We start from the raw sequence: 23,426 nt of genomic DNA, 5'->3' as shown, positions 1-23,426 counted from the left end.
GTCAGCTCTTGTAATCTGTGATCTGCAGTGAGCACAGTGGTTCTCAACTCTGGCTACGCATTGCATCACCTTGGAAGCTTTTAAAAATACCCATACCCAGCTACTACCCCATTCAATCAAACTAGGATCTATGGGGATAGGGCCCAGGTTCTGTACGACTTGAATGTTCCAAATGTGTACCCAGGGTTGAAAACCACCGGTACTTGGGACTACATGGGCTTCGGAAATCAGATGGACCTGAATCTATTGCCAATTAACTGTGAGGATAATTCTCATCTCTGCATCTCTGTTTCCTCAACTATAGAACAGGGATAACACTTTCTACCTTGCAGAGTTATGGCCAATGTTAAATGAGAATATATGCATAAAGTACTGAGTATAGTATCACCGTACCTGGAACAGAGCAGGTATTCAATAAAAAGGTAGCTGAAATTTTTTACCAATTACTTTATTACCATTATTATTATCATTTATAATTTTTTTATATTACTACTAATAACAACAAAACAGCAGACACTGGGAAGAACAGTGGATGCAGAAATGGGAGATATGGGTTTCAATCCTCACTCTACCACTTACCTAACTATGTGGTTGTGGGTGAGTCAGTTCACCTTTCTGAACCTCGGTTCCTTTTATGTAAAATGGAGAAGATAAAACCCATCTATTCTTCCCTCCCAAACTTATTGTGAACATCAAATAGTTATCTGGGAGAGTGCTTTGAATGGTATAAAGTATGTTAGAAAAATCAGATTATTATAATAATTTTGGTCTTTTTTTCAGCTGCAATTCTGTGTTCCCAGCCTGGTGCTAAGGGGAATGGCATGTCTAGAAATATAAGATATAGTCTAGATGGGAAGATGGAATTTATATGTGTGTACATGGATAGTACTTGGTTTATTCCTCCATTAGAACACCAATCACACTGTATTATCATTATCTCTTTTCATAGCTGTCTTCCTCACCAGAATGGCTAGCTGGAGGAATTAAAAAAACCCATCAACAATATATAAGCAATTCATGAGCATTTACATGGATGGAAATTACCTGTGCCAGCTGGGGTGTTCAGAAGGATGAGATTTGAGCTGAGTGTTGAGGGATGGTTACAATACAGATAAGGCATGAGAACAGAGGCATATATCAGGCAAGAAGCAGGACAGAGTCTAACACTTATTTACCCCTGCGGTATGCTAGGCACTCTCTATAGGCCATCTAATTTAGTCCTTACAACTACCTTGTGAGGAATGGTTATTATATCCATTACCCAGATGAAGAATTTCATAGTCAAAGAGGTGAAATAACTGCCCAGGGTCCCACAGCTTGGAAGTAACAGAACAAGGCCTCAAAACCAGGTCTACCCAACTCCAGACTCTCTGTACTCTCCACCATGCCATGCTGTCTCACCTAGAAATAAGAATCAAGGGCTTGCTTTGATAGGGGAGAGGGGAGACCAATTTGACTAGAGTAGAGCTGGTAATTAAAGTCCAGAGTTAGTGTCTGGGATGATAATTTGGGACCACCTCACAGAGGGCCTTGAATTTATGTTTAGGAGTTTGAACTTTATCCTGTACATTTTATAGCCACTGGAAAGATCTTTAAGGAGAAGATAAACTGTAAAAATACTTAGGGTAAATATTACAACAGTATTATATGGATTAAAGTTAATATTTTTAACATTTCCCTTAAAAATTTTGTAGAAGAAAACTTAATGAATATCAAGATTTGCTAACAAAAATTGAATGACTATCAAGATCTAACACCCTTGCATAGTTGCACATAAGTCTGTTTCCTTATGGTGCTCATCAGGCCATGAGAACTTTTGGTGGACTTTTTAAATTTATTTATTGATGTTTTAATAGTTTTTAACATTGTGAAATTTGGGGTTGTACATTTTTGTTTGTCCATCACCATATATATGGCTCCCTTCACCCCTTGTGCCCACCCCCCACCACCATTGCCCCTGGTAACCACAATACAGTTTCTCTGTCCATGTGTTGGTTTATATTCCACATATGAGTGACATCATACAGTGTTTGTCTTTCTCCTTCTGGCTTACTTCACTTAACATTATACCCTCCAGGCCCATCCATGTTGTTGTAAATGGGACCATGTTGTCTTTTTTTATGGCTGAGTAGTATTCTATTGCATATATATACCACATTTTCTTGATCCACTCGTCAGTCGAGGGACACTTAGGTTGCTTCCATTTCTTGGCTATGGTGAATAATGCTACAATGAACATAGGAGTGCATAAGCCTCTTTGGATTGTTGATTTCAAGTTCGTTGGATAGATTCCCAGTAGTGGGATGGCTGGATCATTGGGCATCTCTATTTTTAATTCTTTGAGGAATCTCCATACCATTTTCCATAGAGGCTGCACCAGTTTGCATTCCCACCAGCTGTGTATGAGGGTTCCTGTTTCTCCACATCCTCTCCAACATTTGTTGTTTTTTGTCTTGGTGATTATAGCCATTCTAACGGGCATGAGGTGATATCTTAGTGTTGTTTTGATTTGAATTTCCCTGATGATTAATGATGTTGAACATCTTTTCACGTGCCTATTGGCCATCTGTATATCTTCTTTGGAGAAGTGTCTGTTCATTATGGTGGACTTTATTTCACTTGACATTATTTTATATGCATATGTTTTTTTGACCTGGCCCAAATCCTTGTCAGTTCATACATAATATGTATTGGTTAAATGCTTTTAAGAATTGAATCGTTTGCTTAGCCTTTGTGATTGGGTCTGACTTTTTGCTGTTAAGAAGCATGTTTTTGTGCCAATTGTTTTTATTTTTTCTTTTGGGTTAATTCCTTTGGGCCTGTTCCATAAAATGGATCAACTGGATCAATGAGTATGAGCTATCTCATATGTGTATGACTTTGCATTTAATCCACATTGTTCCAGAATTCTTGATGGCTATATAGATAGAATAAGCCCGGTGTACAGTGCCACCAGCAACGTGTAAATTCATCTCTTTCACCATACTACTGCCAGAATCATTTTATAAAAAATTATGTATATTTATTTTGTATTGACTGATCTAGAAACTGGAGACATAGAGGCAGGAAGACTAGTTAGCAGACTGCTATGATAGTCAAGGCCTAAGTGAAAAGGCCTGAGTTTTGGTGATGATGAATTTAACAAATTGAAATTCATCATCAAACATTGACTAAGTACCTACTATGTGCCAGGCACTGTACTAAACATATTAGCACCTGATTAAATCCTCTCAATATGTCTGTAAGATAATGTATTATTGGTCTTGATTATATAGATGAGGAAACTGAGCCTTAGCAAACTGATGTGACGTACCCTAGGTCACACAAAGATGAAGTTCTAGAGCTGGGGTTCAAACATAGACTTTCGAAAGGGCAGCTGTTGGAAGAATTACAAAACAAAAAAATAATTCAGAGTTTTAGTGACCAAAAAGAAATGGGGGCAAATGGAGGTGGCCCAGGTAACTCTGATATGGGGTGCCTGCTCCTCAGTAGTGTTCCGTTGGCTAGTTGGCTAACCATCCAAGTTCTTGGTGGTGTTCTCTCTTCCAGGAGACTTTGATAGTTTCAGCAAAGTGCGGCCTCCAGGTGAAAAGCCAACCATCATCCGTCCCCCAGTGAGGCCTCCAGACCCTCCCTGCCGGGCAGCTACTCCTCAGAAGCCAGAACCAAAGCCCGATATTGTGGCTGGCAATGCAGGGGAAATCCCATCATCTGTGTAAGTAGGATTGTTCCTCAACCTTGACCTAAGGCCCATCTTAGGTTACCAGGAATGCTTTCAGGATCACCATTATGGTTGTGAAGAGTGTACAGTGCACAACCCTGGGTCCTAGGGGAATGTCACAGACCCAGCCCTGTTTGGAGTGTTCCATGCAACACTGAGAGATTCCCTAAAGCTGAAGAGTTTGAACCTCAGTCCTGATAGGAGACCCATTTTTCCTAGCTGCCCTGATCTCTGTAGGGTGATAAGATTACTTTCTGTTTTCATATACCCTTGACTCTGGAAATTTTTCTTGTTTTCTTGTTATTGCTACTGGTTTTCAAAGTAATTTCGTGAACAGATTTGTTCATTGTACTTGTGCCTTGAGGCTTTTTTTTTAAAGCAAGGATATGATTTTTAATAATCTTTCAAAATGACTCAGATTCTCCAGAGAGCCTCTTGTAGGGTAGGAGCTGAGGTGACATCCAGCAGGCCTTCCTGAAGCTGGGCCACAAGCCAAGGAACTAGGGATAAAGTGGCTAAGGTGGGGGCCACATAGCAGTTCTTAGGGACCAGCCTTGTTTGCCCAGAACTAGCTTGGTTGGCCTCTCCTCAGCCAGTGCCTGGGACCCCTCTCGGTATACTGCCTCCTAGTGTTTCTTTTTCTTGTGTCTCCTGTTTTCCATAATTGTAAAATGAGGAAAATAGGAAAAACAAAGCCTCCACCATTTTGATTAGTTAACTAAGTGTATTTACAAAATGCCAAAAATTATACTTTGAAACCAAGGACTTGTTTTACTTATTTCTCCCAGGAATAGCCTGAATTGGACAACATACTTAGACCATTCTGAACCAACAGGGAGCAAGGGGTATCAGCCGGAGCCTTGGGGGTGCCTACAGTTTCTGAGTCACTTTACATTCTGATACTTTGGTTTCTCCTCAGATCCAGGTCCTTTGCAAGCTAAGGCAGGGCCTGGTATCGATGGCCCATCTGATTCATATTCTCTTGTGCTTTCCATTGGCAATTGGTTCTCACACATATTCCAGAGCAACTCATGGGACTTGCTTGGCTTCCATTTGCAGGGTGGCTTCCAGGACCAGGTTCTTTGAAACAGCTTCCCGGAAAACAGGAAGGTAAGAGACAGAGGTGACAGAAGAGAAACCAAATCACTTTTTAGTAAATGCGTCATGAACATCTCATTTGCTCTCATGCAATCTCTTCTTCTATTTCTCTCTAGCTCTGTCTCTGTCTCTGTTTATCTCTTCTCTCCCCCAACTCTCTCTCTGTCTTTCACCCTGTGTCTTTGTCTCTGTACCTGTGTGTCTCTCTGTCTTTGTCACTCTATCTCTCTATTTGTCTCTCTCACACTCTGTTTCTTTCTGTGTCTCTGTCATTCTTAGTCTCTTTCTGTCTCTGTGTTTTTCTACTTATGTCTCTGTTTCTGTCTATCTATCTCCCTATGTCTTTGTTTCACCCTTTTTCTGTTTCTCTCTCCCCATGTCTCTCTTTCTTTGTCTATCTCTGTATCTGTTGTCTCTTTGCCTTTCTGTTTTTCTATCTCTTTCTCTGCTCCTCTCTCTCTCTCTCTCTCTCTCTCATACACACACATAGGCACACACACACAGTACTCACATACTATGTAGTATTGCAAAAACTTTACACTCAGTGTAGGAGTCTTTTGTTAGGTTACTTATTTAGACCCTATTATATTCTAAAAGGGCAACTGACAGGCATATATAGAATGAAACACTCTAACGTAAACAGCCTTAGAATAAGTATAGCTCTCATTTCAGAGGTAAATGTTAGACTTAGGTGGTTGTTCTCAAACTGGCTGCACATATAAATCACCTGGAAAAATTTGAGGGAAAAAAAAAAACAAACACAGGTGCATGCCTTCCACTCTAGACCCACTAAAAGAGAATCTCCAGGAGTAGGGCCTGGAAATTTGCTTTTTGTTGTCGTTGTTTTATTTCCTTCCTTCCTCCCTCCCTCCCTCCCTTCCTCCCTCCCTTCCTTCCTCCCTTCCTTCCTGTTAGTTTATTTTTAAAATTCCTCAGGTGCTGGTACAGACAGACTGTCCAAGGCCTGGCATTTGGGACCCTTTAGCCTATAACAGCTGGAGGAACGGTTGCCTAGCCTTTAGGGACTTCTGTGAGTCCATGTTGCTTATCAGAGAGTTTGAAATTGTGCTTCTTGATGAGTGACAGGAGTGTGACTCTTCTAGGTGGTCAGTTAAAAGCAGAACAATTTGCCTTTACCAGCAGTGGAGCTGGGGTAGGTTTGACATCATCTAGTCAAAACTGTGATACCTGACTCACCAGGACATGCTTCTGCAGGACACTGTAGTTGTGCTTGGAAGTCAGCCACAGGGAACCTTAGGCTGAGCCAAATTCTCCTTAGACAATAATTTACCATTTATTTTACCATAACAGACAAAAGTAAGATCAAGGCCCCAGATATGTCTTACTGATAGAATGAAGATAAAGTTTTCACATAGGACTTTTTTAAAGCAGACTTAATCAAATGTCCACCTTGAGAAAAAAAAAAAAAGAAAAATAGAGAGAAAGAGAGACACCTTAATACTTTTAATAAAGTACCCACCTCTGAGGAGGACTACTTCCTGCTTTCTGGCGCTCCTTTCTCCTTACTAGGATAGGCCACATGAGAAATAAGTACCAAGAAAATAGAATGAAGTAAACTAGAATTAACAGAATGAACTGGGTGTATCTAAAGGAGAGCTTTTTAGAGGAGATGATGTCTGAGCTGGGGCTTGAAGGAGGAGTGGAAATACAATGAAAAATATGAGGAAATGATCTGTAGCCTTGGACAGGGAACCAAGGCATTGAAAGGGAATATGTAAGAGGCATGAACAAAGTCCAATAGAATCTTTACGGCAGGCTGACTTTCAATAAGGGCAACTATAGCCAAACTGGTGTTGAGAGTGTAGAAAGATTGGTAACCACTATCGGATTTGTCAGCCAGTGCTCAGGGAAGTCTTGGACCAACCACAATATAAAGGGGCTATGGCCAAAGCAGGCACTTCAGGCTGGAGCACCATTCTACATACCCTATATCCAGGCCTCTAGAACCTAGATTAAATCCTGTTCCTTATCCCCAGATTCCATCTTGGCCAGAGTATGAGTAAGACCAAGGTGGGTACACCTGTCCTCCAGTATGTCATGAGCCGCCATCCTAGGTACCCACAGATTCCTCCCACCCAGCTGCCACATAGGGAAAACACCCCTTCTGTCTAGGCCCCGACTTTGTAACCACCTCTTGCATCAGTGCATTTGTATGCTGGTCACTGGTCAAGATCCTCATACTAGCCACAGTCAATCCCATTTGTGGACATTATTGTCAAGCTCTTCTCTCATCTCTAATGAAAATGATGATCTGTTTAACTTTTTTGCTTCCCATTTGTACACCTGACTGTAGCCTGACATTTGAATGACCTTATTCCCTCATTCATCTCCCTTCCACAATAATTAAAAAAAATTAAAAACTCAAAAGAAAATAAGAAATGGTACATCAAGAAGAGAAGGGATGAGGGGCTGCCCAGTGGTGTAGTGGTTAAGTTCAGCGTGCTCTGCTTCGGCAGCCTGGGTTCGCAGGTTCAGACCCTGGGCACAGACCTATACGACTCATCAAGCCATGCTGTGGCAGCATCCCACACACAAAATAGAGGAAGATTGGCACAGATGTTAGCTCAGGGCCACTCTTCCTCAAGAAAAAAGAGGAAGATTGGCAACAGGTGTTAGCTCAGGGCTAATCTTCCTCATCAAGAAAAAAAAAAAGAAGAAGAAGAGAAGGGAGTGGCATTCACATATACTACAATGTGAATAGTAGCCCTTTGGGAGCGTCCTCAGTATTTGGTGGTGATTGAAACCATGGATGAGAATAAGATCACTCAGGGAGTAGCTGTAAATAGATTTAAGAGAGAAGAGAAAAACAATGCTGAGGATATAGCCCTGGGACCAGCTGTTGTCTGGGATGTTCTGACCATACCCTATGAGGCTTGATTCTCCAGGATTGTCTCTTCCCTCCAGCTGTCCCCAGACAAGGCTGATTTGGGACTGATCTAAGCACATCAAGAGGCTGAGCAAAGCTGGTTTGGTCTTCAAGGCAAAGGAAGATTCATGTTTCACATGGCATTTCCCCTCCTCCTTGCCCTTCTCCCTATTAAAGATAATCACAGAATGTAGTCTTTGGTCTTGGGCCAACTTCTCTGGGCTCCCATAGCCTCCCATAGTCTGGCACTCAAAGGATTGTTCTGTCACCTGAAAGATGTCTTTGTGTCTGGGAGACCGGGCTCTCTAATTCTGCCAGAGAGGTAGCCGAACCAATAAGCATGGAGCTAGATGCTTCAAAACATCTGGATGGAATCACTTCCCCATTTTTCATATGGCCTCTTTGGCACTGGTCTGGAAGGGTCACCTGTCCCATTGCTTTGCCTTTTCTGTTCTAATTTCTAGAGTCTTAGTGAAATGTCTTTCCTCCTTTACCCACAGTTCTCAAGGCAGACTTCCTGGAGATGAGAGTTGAGGCCTCAGGTATGTAGTCTCCAACCCTGAGTACAGAACCTTGTTACAAATAAGCCTTCTTTATGGGATCTGAGTTTTTGAGGAATGGAAGACCATGTAGGTCCAGAGAGTGGGAACTCACGTCCATGCCTCAGTTCATTATCCTATAATTACATGACCCTTAAAATTACTGCCTTCCGATTCTGAGATTCTCTGTGTTTTTAAGTCTCCTTCCTCTTTCTTTTCTTTCTCTCCCAACCAAACTACAGTGTAGTTTTACAAACTGCCTTTGAATCCAGTTCATTAGGAATCCTAGGCTGTGACATTTTGGGCAAGTACATTTCCTTCTCTGAACCTCAATTTCCCAATCTGTAAAATGAAAAGCTTGGTACCGTCTAACTCTGACATCCTTTGAGTCTATAAGAAGGTCAATAACCTTTCTTTTGGTATTGTAGCAGGTACCAAGAGTCCATTTTAGTATCTATAAAGGGACTTCATTCCTTCAGACTAAATCACTATTTCAGTCTTACCCCCTGAACCTTCATCCTTAGTCCTTTATATTTGTCTAAGGCAAAGCATTTTCACATCCATCATCTTATTTGATCCATGTGAAATGCCAGAAATAGGGAGGATAATATGTATTTTAACTCAACAGATTAAGGAACTGAGGTTCAGAGGGGATAATAAGTAACTTGCTAAGGTCACAAGAGTTATGGAGATCATAGAAATTTCTTTCTCTACCTGGGAGTTCTGATTGACTATCAGATTGCTGGCATGACATGAACCAATATATTCATAAATGAGATCCAAGTATCTGGAGCAGAGTTTTCCATGTGCTCCCCAGCCTTCCCTTTCTTCCTGTCACTGCCAGTACTCAGAGGTCTATGGGTAGATAAGCTTTTCCTTATCAGCCCTCATGGAGGTGAAGTCCCAGTAAAAGGAAGTTTGGAGTTATTGTAGGGCCATAAAGGTAGTGGCCATGCTGCAGAGGGTTAATCTCAGAGATCAAGCTTCTGCATCCTCTGCAGGATTTTGGGGGATTAGAGTTGAGGCCAAAGGCACGCAGTTTCCAGCCCTGATTGTAGCACTGTCTTAGGACTGTTTCATGGGATCTGAGTTGTAAGGGGCTTTTCCTGGGCCAACCCATGTTGCTCAGAAAATTAGCTCTCAATTATATGGTTAGCTACCTACGAAGAGAGGCCTCACTGCTCAGTGGCTGTTAAGGGCTTGACCACTCCTAGCTAATTCCCTATTCTCTTCTTTCCCTTTCAGGTTTTAAAGCCTTGGCCTCAGGGAACCCTTTCCAGGTTCTGAAAGGGCCTTCTTCAAACCTTTGTGTGCTGAGTCATTTTGTGCTGAAGAGCAGCTCCTTCCTGGCCCTGCACCTTCAAGCTCTGGGATGCTATAAAATAAGGGGTGCATGTCCTAGACACAGGTTTATTTTTCCTTTGTATTCTGTCTTCATTCCCTCAGCTCCTGTTAAGACTGTGAATGGCTGAATTCCCTCAAGCCAGACTCTGCAGAAACCAGGCTATCCACTGACCTGAGTCGAAGAGGGGAGCTCAGTTTTCAACTCTACTCTGAACTTACTGCCTCCTCAAAAGGCCATCGAACTCTGAAAGATTTGGGGCTGAAGACTAATCTCAGAGGTCTTACCCTGAACTAAAAGCTACTGCAGTTGGGGCCACTGCTTACTCCGGAAGTAGGGGAGTAGGAATGTTTGCTGAACATTGGAGACTCTTAACATGTCTTTTACTGAGGATATGGACCCTGCTGCCATATTGGAGGTGCGGCACTGCAATATATTGCCAATAACCTGTCTACTCCTATGAGAATAGACAGAATGGGTGATGCCCCCACAACCCCTCCATATGGACTCAGGAATGTGGCCTTCCTACTCTTGCATATAGCCGCAAAGCATGTTTTGCATGTCAAAGCCTAGGTCTGTTTGAATTATTCTTCTTCCTGTTTTCTCCTGACAACTTCCCTTTCCAAGTAATCAAGAAAGAAACAACGCTGAAAACAGTGCTTTAAAAAAGGCAGACTGTGTTTGTCCTGCAGGAGTTCCATTTTTGGGTCAAATGCTGGGAAAAATTGTTAAGATGAATGGAGGCCAGGCAGCTGTCACTGTTGCATCCTGCTTGCCTTCTACGGATAAGCTCTTTTATCTCCTGAAAGAAGCAGTTCTTAACCCAGTGTCCATGGATTCAGGAAATTCATGAAGCCTCTGAAATGGTATGCAGAATTCCATGACAATGTGCCTTTTCTGGGGAGATGGTCCATAACATTCTACTGAATTTCAAATGGGCCTATGACCCAATAAAGATTAAGAACCACAGCCCTCAAGATAAAAAACTCTTTTTACACCCCATAATGTGTTTGATTGGAAGGGCCTTTCAAAATCACTTAGTCTACCTACCTAGTTTACCATTGGGGAAACTAAGGCAGAACAAGTTAGCAGCCATGCCTAAACAAGATCTCAGGTCCCTGGGCTCCTATACAAGGTTCTCTCCATTACACCACACTTATTTAGCAAGGGGCCTTATAGTTGCTGGCTCTAGTGGTCATCATTTTGGGGGTTTGGCTTTTACCCACTTTCTTGAACCTCACGTATTTGCCACCAAATGGAAAATTTCCAGACATAAACTCCTGGTCTTCCTCATTTGCTATCTCATCATTGGAAAGAAACTACAACACAATTGGTGTAGTGAGTCAGAAATCTGAGTAGACATTTCTGATTCTCATTTGTTGAAGGGAAGCTACTGGAGAAAGTGGCATTGCTTGTATTCCCACGCAGAGGCCTGGGCCACTGCCTGTCTTTAGGGTCTGTGTAACTATAATATGGCCCAGTTTGAGAGAAAGGGCTTTCCTACTTGGACCCTTCTAGCAAGGCCCTGCTAGTGCACTGACTATAGTACTGAGAGAGAGGTGCAGACATAGAGGGGGGAGGTGAGGGGGATGGAGAGGGAGATGGAAGAAGGGGAAGATAAAGAAAGAGAGAGAATGCACGTATGCCTAAACCAACTCTGAGATGCCTTTGGAATAGTGTTACTGAAAGGCAATAGTCACTTTCAAGACTGAACTCTAAACATGGTTTAATGGTGAGTTAGTAACATCTAGGCTAAAAACACTGAGAGCCTTGTGGTAGTAATTGAGTGGAAACTTGATGCCATTCCCAATGAAGACATGCCCAGGTGGCCACATTGAACTCTCTCAGCTCTACTCAGTCTCAAAGGCAAAGTTGCTAAGAAACCAGGAGCAAAAGAGCCAAGTGGCCACCATTCTACCTGCTGCTCACCCCAAAAGAGAGTCTCTGTGAGGCCTCCTGGCTTCACCCAGGAAGTGTTCATTGAGCCATGGTCTTGGAGCTGTGGCCTTTCTGCTCTGTCCCATTAGATAACTAGCTAAAGCAAACAGGTGTGCAGATTTTGGCCACAGAAGCAGTGGCCAATGGGGCTTGAGTACCTTTGAAGATGGCAGAATAATAGTTTCACTCTGGCTTTCTTGTGGGGAAATACCACAACCACCACTACAAATATTGAAAAATTATTGAGAACCAGAGAAAGCCACTGCAATCCCAGTGGGATAGGTGTCCCAGAAATGTTACTATGAGTTTGCTTTGTGTTTCCTGGCCTAGGAATCACAGATCAAGAGCCTGGCCTAGAGAGTTGAGACTACCAGTCTGGCTGGAGGCCAGGGAGCAGTGGCTGGCTAGCTCTGCCCCTGCTTTAGTCTATACCCAAAGAATGCAAAAGAATGAACCTCAGTGCCTCCCCTTTCACACTCTGATTTAAAGAGCAAAAGCTTCTGTGGTGAGGCACACTGTCATGGAATGAGACTGGCTTGACCCAGGCTTGATGGATGGATAGTCATTCAGAAGAGGCTGTGGGAAGGGGGTGATAATTGAAGAGTGGCAACTATAGGAAATTATCAGCAGGTTAGAGAAATTCACAATGGATGAACTGTAAATCTTGAACTGACAGTAATAACATTCATTAAGCATCTACTAAGTGCTAGGTTCTTCATATATATTATCTCATTTAGTCCTTACAACAATCATGCAGGTAGATGCTATTCTCCTCATTTTATAGATAAAGGATTTATGGCCTAGGGGGCTAAAGTAACTGGCTCAAGGTCACACAGAAAGTAACAGAACTGTGATTCAAATCCAGGCCTTTCTGACTCTGCACCCCATGCTGTTTTCCCTTTGTCACACAGAGGCCACATTACTGGAGCTGGCATGACGCTTTGACTCTTGCTTACCTAACAAAATATTAAAAGGCAAGCATTTGAGGGGAAGGAGGAAGATACAGGTCCAGTCTACAGGAGAACAAAAACTGGGCTAGAAGAGATTTCTAAATTGGGCTTTCTCCTCACCTTCAGTGTACCAATTTGGTAACGTTTTAAAAAGGATCATTTAACTTTACCTTGTGAAATGAAGGATTTATTTTTTAGTTGGTAGTTGTTAAGTCCTTGACTTGTCTGTTTTTCAAAGATAAAAAGGTCCTTGTACGTGTCTGTGTACTTCACCAAGGTTGTAGCATGTGCAGTTTCAGCCCAAGAAACTGGCAACATTCACAAGCAGTTTCAGAAGCAGAAAAGGTCTTCTTGCCTCTGTGGTACTTGATACCTTGGGGTCAAATCCCTACAAAGTTTTTCAGTGGTGATAGTAAAAGTTAAAGAGATGATTTAGAATAAGAAATATTATTGAAGTTCTTGTTTAAAAAAAGGTTGGGGGAGTGGCTGGCCCCATGGCTAAGGTTCCACACACTCTGCTTTGGTGGCCTGGGTTCTCGGAGTTCTTGGATCCCAGGTGCAGACCTACTCCACTCGTAAGCCATGCTGTGGAGGCATCCCACATACAAAGTGGAGAAATATTGGCACAGATGTTAGCTCAGGGCAAATCTTCCTCACCAAAAAAAAAAAAAAAAAAGATGGGGAGAGTTGTCCAGCCACTCAGGGGTGAAACTTAGCATCTGATATCAATAATAAAAAAAGTGTCATGTAGAGCATTTCTAAAATAATTGGCTAAAATCATGGGGAAGTATCTTTCCCTTTTCAAGAAGTTCTTTGGTTCTGTAATAACTAGAACAAATAAAGTAGTAGAGGAAGAAGTATTTCCATGACTAGAAAAAAAATTGCTTTTGAGAGAATGTAGATCAATGATACTATTTTTAATGTAGCTGCAGACAAATGGCCTTGCCACATTACAAGCTTAGAAAAAGCTTTAGAAACATTTAAAAATTGCAGAGAAGCAAGATACCTTGAAGAGATGTTGATGAAGAAAAGCCTTCATTTTCATAAGGAAAAGGAGCACTTGATACCAAGGACATAAATAGATGCTGGAAAGACTGCCTGTGTGAACTACATATGTAACATCAAAACAAAAAAGTATGAGATCTTGGGGTCCATTCATGTGATTTGCAATAAAGTATGCAGATTGTCTGGTATTAATGAGTTCCATCTGCAGTTTTGTCATGGAAACAATCTTTGAGCGTATTAGGCATGATGGTGCAGCCACCACGCACTGCTCACATTGTCTTCTGCAATTCTAAGGAAACCTAGGCACAGAATCTTTTTGTACCAAGGAATCTCAGTCTACAGTGTACTTTGCACCAAGACGTTGTCATTCCCTCAGGCCTCACAACATTACTCCATGATAGGTGATGGCCCTATTTTATAGATGGATAAGCAAACTTTAGGCTCAGGGAGATGAGAAAGGATTTGCCAAAATCACACAGCTAGGGATTGGTAAAAATCCAGTACTGGAAGCTACAGAGGCCTTCCTGCTTCTAATACACCTCACTACCCCCAGTAGTAAAGGAATCCTGACGATAAATGGAGAAGATGCTTAGAAATGAGATTGGTGGAAACAACATCTGCAAGTCTTGCTACTCCAAACGTGGTCCATTGTCAGCCTCAGCATCAGCGTTACCTGGGAGCTTGTTAGAAATGAAGATTCTTGGGCCCCATTGCAGACATCTGAAATCAGAATCTGTATTTTAATAAGATGTCCAGGAGATCTCTGTGCACATTAAAGTTTGAGAAGCACTGATATAAGTCATTTGAGATGACAAAGCAGGTTGAGGAAGGAGACCTCTCAGTGAGGCAAAGACCAAAAATGGTGAATGAGGCCAATTTGGTATGTTGGGAGTGTTTGCAAAGATTGTGTCCATAGCTACCTGCTTCTTACACTGCTCTGTACATGGCCTTGTATTTTGATGACATATAAATGAGGTTTCTCCACTTCAAAGAATAGTGAAACCAGCCTAGAGAATGAGAAGACTGAAAGTTACTTGACTTGCAAATCTCTGAGCATCAAAGGCAGTGGGAAGGCAACATGGGGCAGTGAAAAGAGCTCCTTTCAGGAGCCCTGGGGGTCCAGATTCACCTCTGTCACTGCCTTTCTGTAATACTGAGTACATCCCTCCCCACTCTAGGTCTCAAATTGTCTGTCTTTAAACCAGGTAGTCTCAAAGGGCCTTTTCAGCTTTGACGTTCTGTTATTCTCAGCTGTGAATTTTACTACAGCCTACATTGTAGTGAAAACATGGACAACTCTACTGGGTTTTGTCTGACCATAGTTTAGCAACTTCAGTTCACATAAGAAGGAATGTTCTGGGAGGAAATCTCACAATCATGACAAAGCAACATTAATGGGAACTGCAAGAAACTGGGAGAGGCATGACTTTAGTTAACCAGGTTAAAATTGTCCGGTATTTTAATTAAAGTATAGCAAGGCATCCAGACTGCTTTGAGAACCAGCTGCTTCAAACCACATACTTTGGAATCAACTCCTGTATCTTGAATAGCGCTTACTTTGCACGATTTAATAAAATAAACTCTTTTTTGGGGCCAGCCTGGTGGCGTAGTGGTTAAGTTCCCGTGCTCTGCTTTGGTGGCCCAGGGTTCACAGGTTTGGATCCCGGTGCCAACCTACACATTGCTCATCAAGCCATGCTGTGGTGGCATCCCATATACAAAGTAGAGGAAGATTGGCGTAGATGTTAGCTCAGGGACAATCTTCCTCACCAAATAAATAAATAAATAAATAAAAATTTTAAAAAGTTTAAAATAAAATAAGTCCTTCTGACTTGGGCTTTTGGGAGATAGTTTATTGGGGGTAGAAGGGGCTTATAAAAATGAGAAAACTCCTGCTCACCCCCCATCTGCCACTCATCTCCCCATGTGATTCTGATGCCCATTAGAGGAAGACATCTAACCTCTTAAAATGGAGAAACAGACGCAGAGAGGAGAAGGGACTTGTCTAAGGCCACACACCAGAGCCAATGGCATAAAACAGTTGCTGAGAGTACCACACCAAGGCAACTCTACTTTCTTTGAGTGACTAGTTTACCAGAATCAAGATATCTGCTCCCAGCACACACTAGGAAGGATTAATAGGCCTTCCATCTGAGTACTTTGTTTCTATCACATATTCACATTCATTGCTTCAGTTGAGCCTCACACAACTATGTCATCTAGGCAGAGAAAGGATGATTACCCTCATTGTATTGAGGCTCATAGAGGTGACATAACTTGCCCAAGGTCACACAGGTGGGAAATAGACTTAGACCCTGGTTTTCTGACTTCACCTATACTGTACTGCTTCCCTGGGAGAGGAGAAGCAGCCCTCCAAACCCTCAACACTTCTGGGAAATATCAGGAGCTCTAAGCTCTTAATTGCTTCAATCCAAATGCTTCAAAATAGATTGATTTTTTTCCCTGTTGGAGAATATCCTAACAGTTTTATGACTTGAAATTCTGCAGAGCACTCTTATGTCCCTTCTTCCATAATTTGTCCTCATAACAGCCCCATAAGGTAGGTAAGACAAGGTATTTTGCCCGCATTTGACAGATATATAAATTGAGGCCCAGGATCATTGTATTAGTTTTCTATTGCTGCTGTAACAAATGACTACAAACTTAGCAGCTTAAAACAACATCCATTTCTTCTCTCATGGTTTCTGTAGATCAGAAGTTCATCAGAGTGTAGCCGGATTCTCTTCTTAGGGTCTCACTGAACTAAAATCAAAGTGTCAGCTGGGGATGTGGTTGTCATCTGGGGCTCAAGATCCTCTTCCAAGCTTATGGTTGTTGGCAGAATTCCGTTCCATGTTGTTATAGGACTGAGGTCCCTATATTTTTTGATATGTGGACCCCTCCATCTTCAAGCTAACAATGACATGTCAGATCCTTTTGCTTCTCTTTCTACATCTCTTTGACTTCCTCTTTTGCCTCTGCTGTTAAGGGCTTGCCCTTTCATTGGGGTGATTTCATTGAGCCCACACAGATAATCTGGGATAGTCTCCCTGTTTTAAAGTCGCTAGTAACCTTAATCACATCTTCAGCATCTCTTTTGCCATGTAATCACAGTCTTGGAGATTAGGACATGGGGTCTTAGGGGCCATAATGCTGCTTACACCAGGCATGAAACAGCTGCCTACAGAAGTCCTGTCTTTCAGCATAAAGACACATGGTTGTCAACACCTTAATCCTGGGCAAGAAAAAATGATCATTTACATGCCACCTATGTGGACAGTTAGAAACCCTGGTGTTGTTCAACTTCTCCCATCTCTCAAATATGCATAGATACAATTGGGCAGCACACCCAAGAAAGTTGTAGCTGGAGTGCAAAGGGGGCTCTTTGGAAGCTGATGGCATTTCTTTTTTTTTGGTGGGGGGTCTTTTATTTATTTTATTTTTATTTTTATTTTTTTATTGCAGTAACATTGGTTTAGAACATTGTATAAATTTCAGGTGTACATCATTATACTTCTAGTTCTGCATAGATTACACTATGTTCTCGTGTTCACCACCCAAACTACAAGCCATCACCACACACATGTGGCTAGTTATCACTTTTGCCCTCCTCCCTCCCCTCTTACCTCTGGTAACCACGAATCCATTCTCTGTCTCTGTGTTTGTTGGTTTATCTACTACTTAATGAGTTCTCAAGAGATCATACGGTATTTGACCTTCTCCCTCTGACTTATTTCACTTTGTATAATACCCTCAATGTCCATCCATATTGTCACAAATGGCTGGATTTCATTGTTTCTTATGGCTAAGTAGTATTCCATTGTGTATGTATACCACATCTTCTTCGTTCTTTTGTCCCTTGCTGGGCACTTAGGTTGCTCCCAAGTCTTGACTATTGTGAATAATGCTGCAATGAACACAGAGGTGCATGTATCTTTACGCGTTGGTGTTTTCACGTTCTTTGGATAAATACCCAGCAGTGGAATAGATGGATCATATGGTAGTTCTGTCATTAATTTTGAGGAATCTCCATACTGTTCTCCATAGCGGCTGCACCACTTTCCACTCTCACCAGCAGTGTATGAGAGTTGCCTTCTCTCCACATCCTCTCCAACACTTGTTTCCTGTCTTGTTAATTATAGCCATTCTGATGGGCGTGAGGTGATATCTCATTGTAGTTTTGATTAGCATTTCCCTGATAGTTAATGATGTTGAACATCTTTTCATGTGCCTGTTGGCCATATGTATACCTTATTTGGAGAAATGTCTGTTGAGGGCTTTTACACATTTTTTTAATCGGGTTGTTAGTTTTTTTGTTGTTGAGATGTATGAGTGCTTTATATATTTTGCAGATTAACCCCTTATCAGATATATGGTTTGCAAATATCTTCTCCCAATTGTTAGGTTGTCTTTTCGTTTTCTTGGTGGTTTCCTTTGTTGTGCAGAAGATTTTTAGTTTGATATAGTCCCAATTGTTTATTCTTTCTATTGTTTATCTTCCCTGGTCAGATATGGTGCTTGAAAATATGTTGCTAAGACCGATGTAGAAGAGCGTACTGCCTATGTTTTCTTCTAGAAGTTTCAAGGTTTCAGGTCTTACATTCAACTCTTTAATACATTTTGAGTTAATTTTTGTGTATGGTGTAAGGTAATGGTCTACTTTCACATTTTTGCATGTGGCAGTGCAGTTTTTGTTGAAAAGACTTTCTTTTCTCCATTGTATGTTCTTGGCTCCTTTGTCGAAGATTAGCTGTCCAGAGATGTGTGGGTTTATTTCTGTGCTTTCACTTCTATTCCATTGATCTGTGTGTCTGTTTTTCTGCCAGTACCATGCTGTTTTGGTTACCATAGCTTTGTAGTATATTGTGAAATCAGGGAGTGTGATACCTGCAGCTTTGTTCTTTTTTCTCAGGATTCCTTTGGCTATTCGGGGCCTTTTGTTGTTACATATAAATTTTATGATTCTTTGCTCTATTTCTGTGAAAACTGTTGTTGGAACTTTGATAGGGATTGCACTGAATCTACAGATTGCTTTAGGAAGTATGGACATCTTAACTTTGTTACTTCTTCCGTTCCAAGAGCAAGGACTATCTTTCCATTTCTTTGTGTCTTCTTCAATTTCTTTCAGCAATGTTTTATAATTTTCAGTGTATAGATCTTTCACCTCTTTGGTTAAGTTTATTCCTAGGTATTTTATTCTTTTTGTTGCAATTGTAGATGGAATTGTATTCTTAATTTCTCTTTGTTAGTGTATAGAAATGCAACTGATTTTTGTATGTTGATTTTCTATCCTGCAAATTTACCGTATTCATTTATTACTTCTAAAAGTTTTTGGTGGATTTTTTAGGGTTCTCTATATATAAAATCATGTCACCTGCAAATAGTGACAGTTTCATGTCTTCCTTTCCAATTTGGATGCCTTATATTTCTTTTTCTTGCCTGATTGCTCTGGCTATGACTTCCAATACTATGTTAAATAGCAGTGGTGAGAGTGGGCATCCTTGTCTGGCTTTTGTTCTTAGAGGGACAGCTTTCAGTTTTTCACCATTGAGGGTGATATTAGCTGTGGGTTTGTCATATATGGCCTTATTATGTTGAGGTAGTTTCCTTCTATACCCATTTTATTCAGAGTTTTTATCATAAATGGATGCTGTATCTTGCCAAATGCTTTCTCTGCATCTATTGAGATGATCATGTGATTTTTATTCTTCATTTTGTTAATGTGGTGTATGACGTTGATTGATTTGCAGATGCTGAACCACCCTGCATCCCTGGATTAAATCCCACCTGATCATGGTGTATAATCTTTTTAATGTATTGTATGCGATTTGGTAGTGTTTTGTTGAGGATTTTTGCATCAATGTTCATCAGTGATATGGGCCTGTAATTTTCTTTTTTTGTGTTGTCCTTCTCTGGTTTTGGCATCAGAGTAATGTTGGCTTTGTAGAATGAGTTAGGCAGCTTCTCCTCCTCTTCAATTTTTTGGAAGAGTTTGAGAAGGATAGGTATTAAGTCTTCTTTGAATGTTTGGTAGAATTCACCAGGGAAGCCGTCTCATGCTGGACTTTTATTTTTGGGGAGGCTTTGATTACTGTTTCAATCTCCTTACTGGTGATTGGTCTATTCAAATTCTCTATTTCTTCTTGATTCAGTTTTGTAAGGTTGTATGATTCTAAGAATTTATCCATTTCTTTCAGATTGTCCAATTTGTTGGCATATAGCTTTTCATAGTATTCTCTTATAATCTTTTGTATTTCTGAGGTGTCCATTGTTATTTCTCCTCTTTCATTTCTGATTATACTTATTTGAGCTTTCTCGATTTTTTCTTGGTGAGTCTAGCTAAAGGTTTGTCAATTTTGTTTGTGTTTCCTAAGAATCAGCTCTTGGTTTTATGAATTTTTCTATTGTTTTTTAATTCTCTATTTCATTTATTTCTGCTCTGATTTTTATTATTTCCCTTCTTCTACTGATTTTGGACTTTGTTTGTTCTTCTTTTTCCAGTTCCTTTAGGTGCATTGTTAGATTGTTTATTTGAGATTTTTCTTGTTTGTTGAGATAGGCCTGTATTGCTATAAACTTCCCTTTTGGAACCGCTTTTGTTGTATCCCATAAATTCTGGCATGTCGTATTTCCATTTTCATTTATCTCCAGGTATTTTTTATTTCTCCTTTCATTTCTTCGTTGACCCAATTGTTGTTCAGTAGCACATTGTTTAATCTCCAAATACTTGTGGCTTTCCTGATTTATTTCTATAGTTGATTTCTAGTTTCATACCGTTGTGGTCAAAAAAGATGCTTGGTATTATTTCAATCTCCTTACTTTTATGGAGACTTGTTTTGTGGCCTAATACGTGATCAATCCTGGAGAATGTTCCATGTGCATTTGAAAAGAATGTGTATTCTTCAGTTTTTGGATGGAATGTTCTGTATATATCCACTAGGTCCATCTGTTCTAGTGTGTCATTTAAGACCAATGTTTCCTTATTGATCTTCTGTTTGGATGATCTATCTGTTGGTGTAAGTGGAGTGTTAAAGTCCCCTACTATTATTGTGTTACTATGTCTCCTTTTATGTCTGTCAATAATTGTTTTATATATTTATGTGTTCCTACATTGGATGCATAGATATTTATAAGTGTTATATCCTCTTGTTGGATTGTTCCTTCGATCATTATGTAGTGTCCTTCTTTGTCTCTTCTTACAGTTTTTGTTTTAAATTCTATTTTGTGTTATATGATTATTGCTACCCCAGCTTTCTTTTCATTGCCATTTGCATGGAGTATCTTTTTCCATCCCATCACTTTCAGTTTGTGAGTGTCAATGTCTTTAGGTCTGAAGTGTATCTCTTGTATGCAGCATATATAGGCTTCTTGTTTTTTTTATTCAGTCAGCCACCCTATGCCTTTCAATTGGAGCATTTAATCCATTGATGTTTAAAGTAGCTATTGATAAGTATATACTTACTGCCATTTTTTAACTTTTTTTTTCTCGGTGTTTTAGTAGTTCTTCTCTGTTCCTTTCTTCTTCTCTTGCTCTCTTCCCTTGTGGTTGGATGGCTTGATTTAGTATTTTATTTGTGTTCCTTTCTCTTAGCTTGTTGTGTATTTATTATAAGTTTCTGGTTTGTGATTACCATGGGGATCACATATGGTAACCTACGTATATAGCAATCTATGTTAAGTTGATGGTCTCTTTAGTTTGACCTCTATCTGAAAACTCTAGTCTTTAACTCCCCTCCTCCCACATTTTATATTTTTGATATCATATCTTACTTATTTTTGTGCTTTTGTATCCATTATCCATTACCTTCTTATCATAGAAATAGATAATTTTTCCTATTAGTGGTCTTCTCTTTTCCCTCTAAATGAGTCCCTTTAGCATTTCTTATAGTACTGGTTTCTTGGTGACAAATTCTTTTAATATTTGCTTGTCTGGGAAACTTTTTATCTCTCCTTCCATTTTGAATGATAGCCTTGCTGGGTAGAGTATTCTTGGCTGTAGGTTTTTTCCTTTTAGCACTTTGAATATATTATGTCACTCTCTTCTAGCCTGTAAGATTTCTGCTGAGAAGTCAGCTGATAGCTTTATGGAGTTTCCTTTGTACGTAACTTGTCTGTCTCTTGTGGCTTTTAGGATTCTCTCTTTATGTTTAATTCTGGACATTTTAATTATGATGTGTCTTGGTGTGGGCCTCTTTGGGTTTACCTTGTTTGGTGCTCTCTGTGCTTCCTGTACCTGGATGTCTGATTCCTTCCTTAGGTTAGGGAAGTTTTCAGCTATTATTTCTTCAGATAGATTCTCTGCCCCTTTGTCTCGTTCTTCTCCTTCTGGGGCACCTATAACACGGATGTTAGTGTGCTTGGTGTTGTCCCAGAGGTCCCTTACACTGTCCTCAGTCTTTTTAATTCTTTTTTATTTTACCTGTTCAGCTTGGGTGATTTCTTCTAGTCTTTCATCCAGCCTGCAGATCCGTTCTTCTGTATCCTCTACTCTGTTTTTGAGTCCCTCTAGTGAATTTTTCATTTCCAGCATTATATTCTTCATTTGTGATTGGTTATTTTTTATATCTTCCATTTCTTTGTTGATGTTCTCACTGAGTTCATCCATTCTTCTCCCAAGATCAGTAAGCATCCTTAACACTCTTTGTTTGAACTCTCTGTCGGGTAGGTTGCTCATTTCTGTTTCATTTAGTTCCTTTTCTGGGATTTTGTCCTGCTCCCTTGCTTGGAATGTATTCTTTTGCCTCCTCATTTTGCCTCTTTCCCCGTGCTCATGTCTATTTATTAGGTAGGTCAGCTACATCTCCTGCTGTTAGAGAAGTTACTTTTTATTATTTTTTTTGTGTGTGTGTGTGTGAGGAGATCAGCCCTGGGCTAACATCTGCCAATCCTCCTCTTTTTTATTTTTTTTACTGAGGAAGACTGGCCCTGGGCTAACATCCGTGCCCATCTTCCTCCACTTTATGTGGGACACCGCCACAGCATGGCCTGCCAAGCAGTGTGTCGGTGTGCGCCCGGGATCTGAACCGGCGAACCCTGGGCCACCGCAGCTGAGCACACACACTTAACTGCTTGCACCACCAGGCCAGCCCTGAGAAGTTACTTTTTATAAGTCATGCCTTTTGAGGCCTGGCAGTGTGCTTACCTCAGTTCTAAATGTTCCAGGAGTGACCCCTGTGAGGGCCACATGTGTCCTTCTGTTGTGGCGGGTTTGCTCTTCCTGCAGGGTCCCAGGGAGTCTGAGCTGTCTCCCTTGCCAGCTGTTGTAATGCTCAGCTGCTTGTAGTTGTTGTGGGCCCTTCAGTTTCTTTATCGAGTGTGGGGGTCCCCAGCACAGTTGACTGCAAGGTCTAATAGCACATTCTTGTTGCATTATTTCTATTTAGTGAGTAGGCCCCCAGTGTGGCAGGTGGTTAGGCTCAGGGGCTTACAATTGCTATAAGCCTCCAGGCTTTAAGTCTCTTGTCAACTCTCTGAGGATTGCAGCTGTGTGGGGCTGGCCTCAGGCATGGGAGCACCCAATTGTTTCAGGCTTTGGAAGGTGGGGCCAACCCCCTATGTGGCTCTTTGAGAAGCACAAGTCTTCTGCAGCTGACGAGACCCACCACCCACAGGTCCACACACACAGTCTTGCTCCATATGTGCACCCCAACCTCCTGAAGTGGACCCAGTCCCACCAAGGCAGGATCCCCACACACCCCACCACTGTGCCATACTCTCCACCCACTCCTTGCACACGCCCTGCCCCACAGATGTGGACCCACTCTCCAGGCTGCAGAGGATACAGGCAGTGGACTTAGCAGGTCTACTAGTTCCCAAGGGCTTGTTGTTGGGTGGGGCCAGGCCCTAGGGTAGGCTGCCTGCCCTGGCTGAGCTGGATTAAATTGGTGCTCTAGTGGGTGGGGCAGACCCTGGGCTAGCAGGCCAGGTGAAGAACTCCAATGGTGTC

The 23,426-nt window shown here is 41.2% G+C and overlaps 1 protein-coding gene across 3 annotated transcripts in view; it reads left to right on the top strand.

The window, feature by feature from the left end:
* OPHN1 (oligophrenin 1) overlaps positions 1 to 23,426 on the top strand; it is a 578,007-nt gene that overhangs the window by 505,649 nt on the left and 48,932 nt on the right. For 2 of the 3 annotated variants that reach the window (XM_058536059.1, XM_058536057.1), the window contains 4 exons: positions 3,550 to 3,715; positions 4,781 to 4,831; positions 8,207 to 8,248; positions 9,491 to 11,161. In XM_058536059.1, coding sequence (XP_058392042.1) covers positions 3,550 to 3,715; positions 4,781 to 4,831; positions 8,207 to 8,240 — 251 coding nt within the window. In that variant the 3' untranslated portion in view covers positions 8,241 to 8,248; positions 9,491 to 11,161. Of the gene's footprint in view, positions 1 to 3,549; positions 3,716 to 4,780; positions 4,832 to 8,206; positions 8,249 to 9,490; positions 11,162 to 23,426 lie in introns of those variants that run through there. The other variant, XM_058536058.1, reaches the window with a different exon arrangement.

Source organism: Diceros bicornis, chromosome X, assembly GCF_020826845.1.
Source record: "Diceros bicornis minor isolate mBicDic1 chromosome X, mDicBic1.mat.cur, whole genome shotgun sequence".
In the NCBI taxonomy this organism is placed as follows: Eukaryota; Metazoa; Chordata; class Mammalia; order Perissodactyla; family Rhinocerotidae; genus Diceros; species Diceros bicornis.
This window is presented reverse-complemented; position numbering and strand designations above follow the sequence as displayed.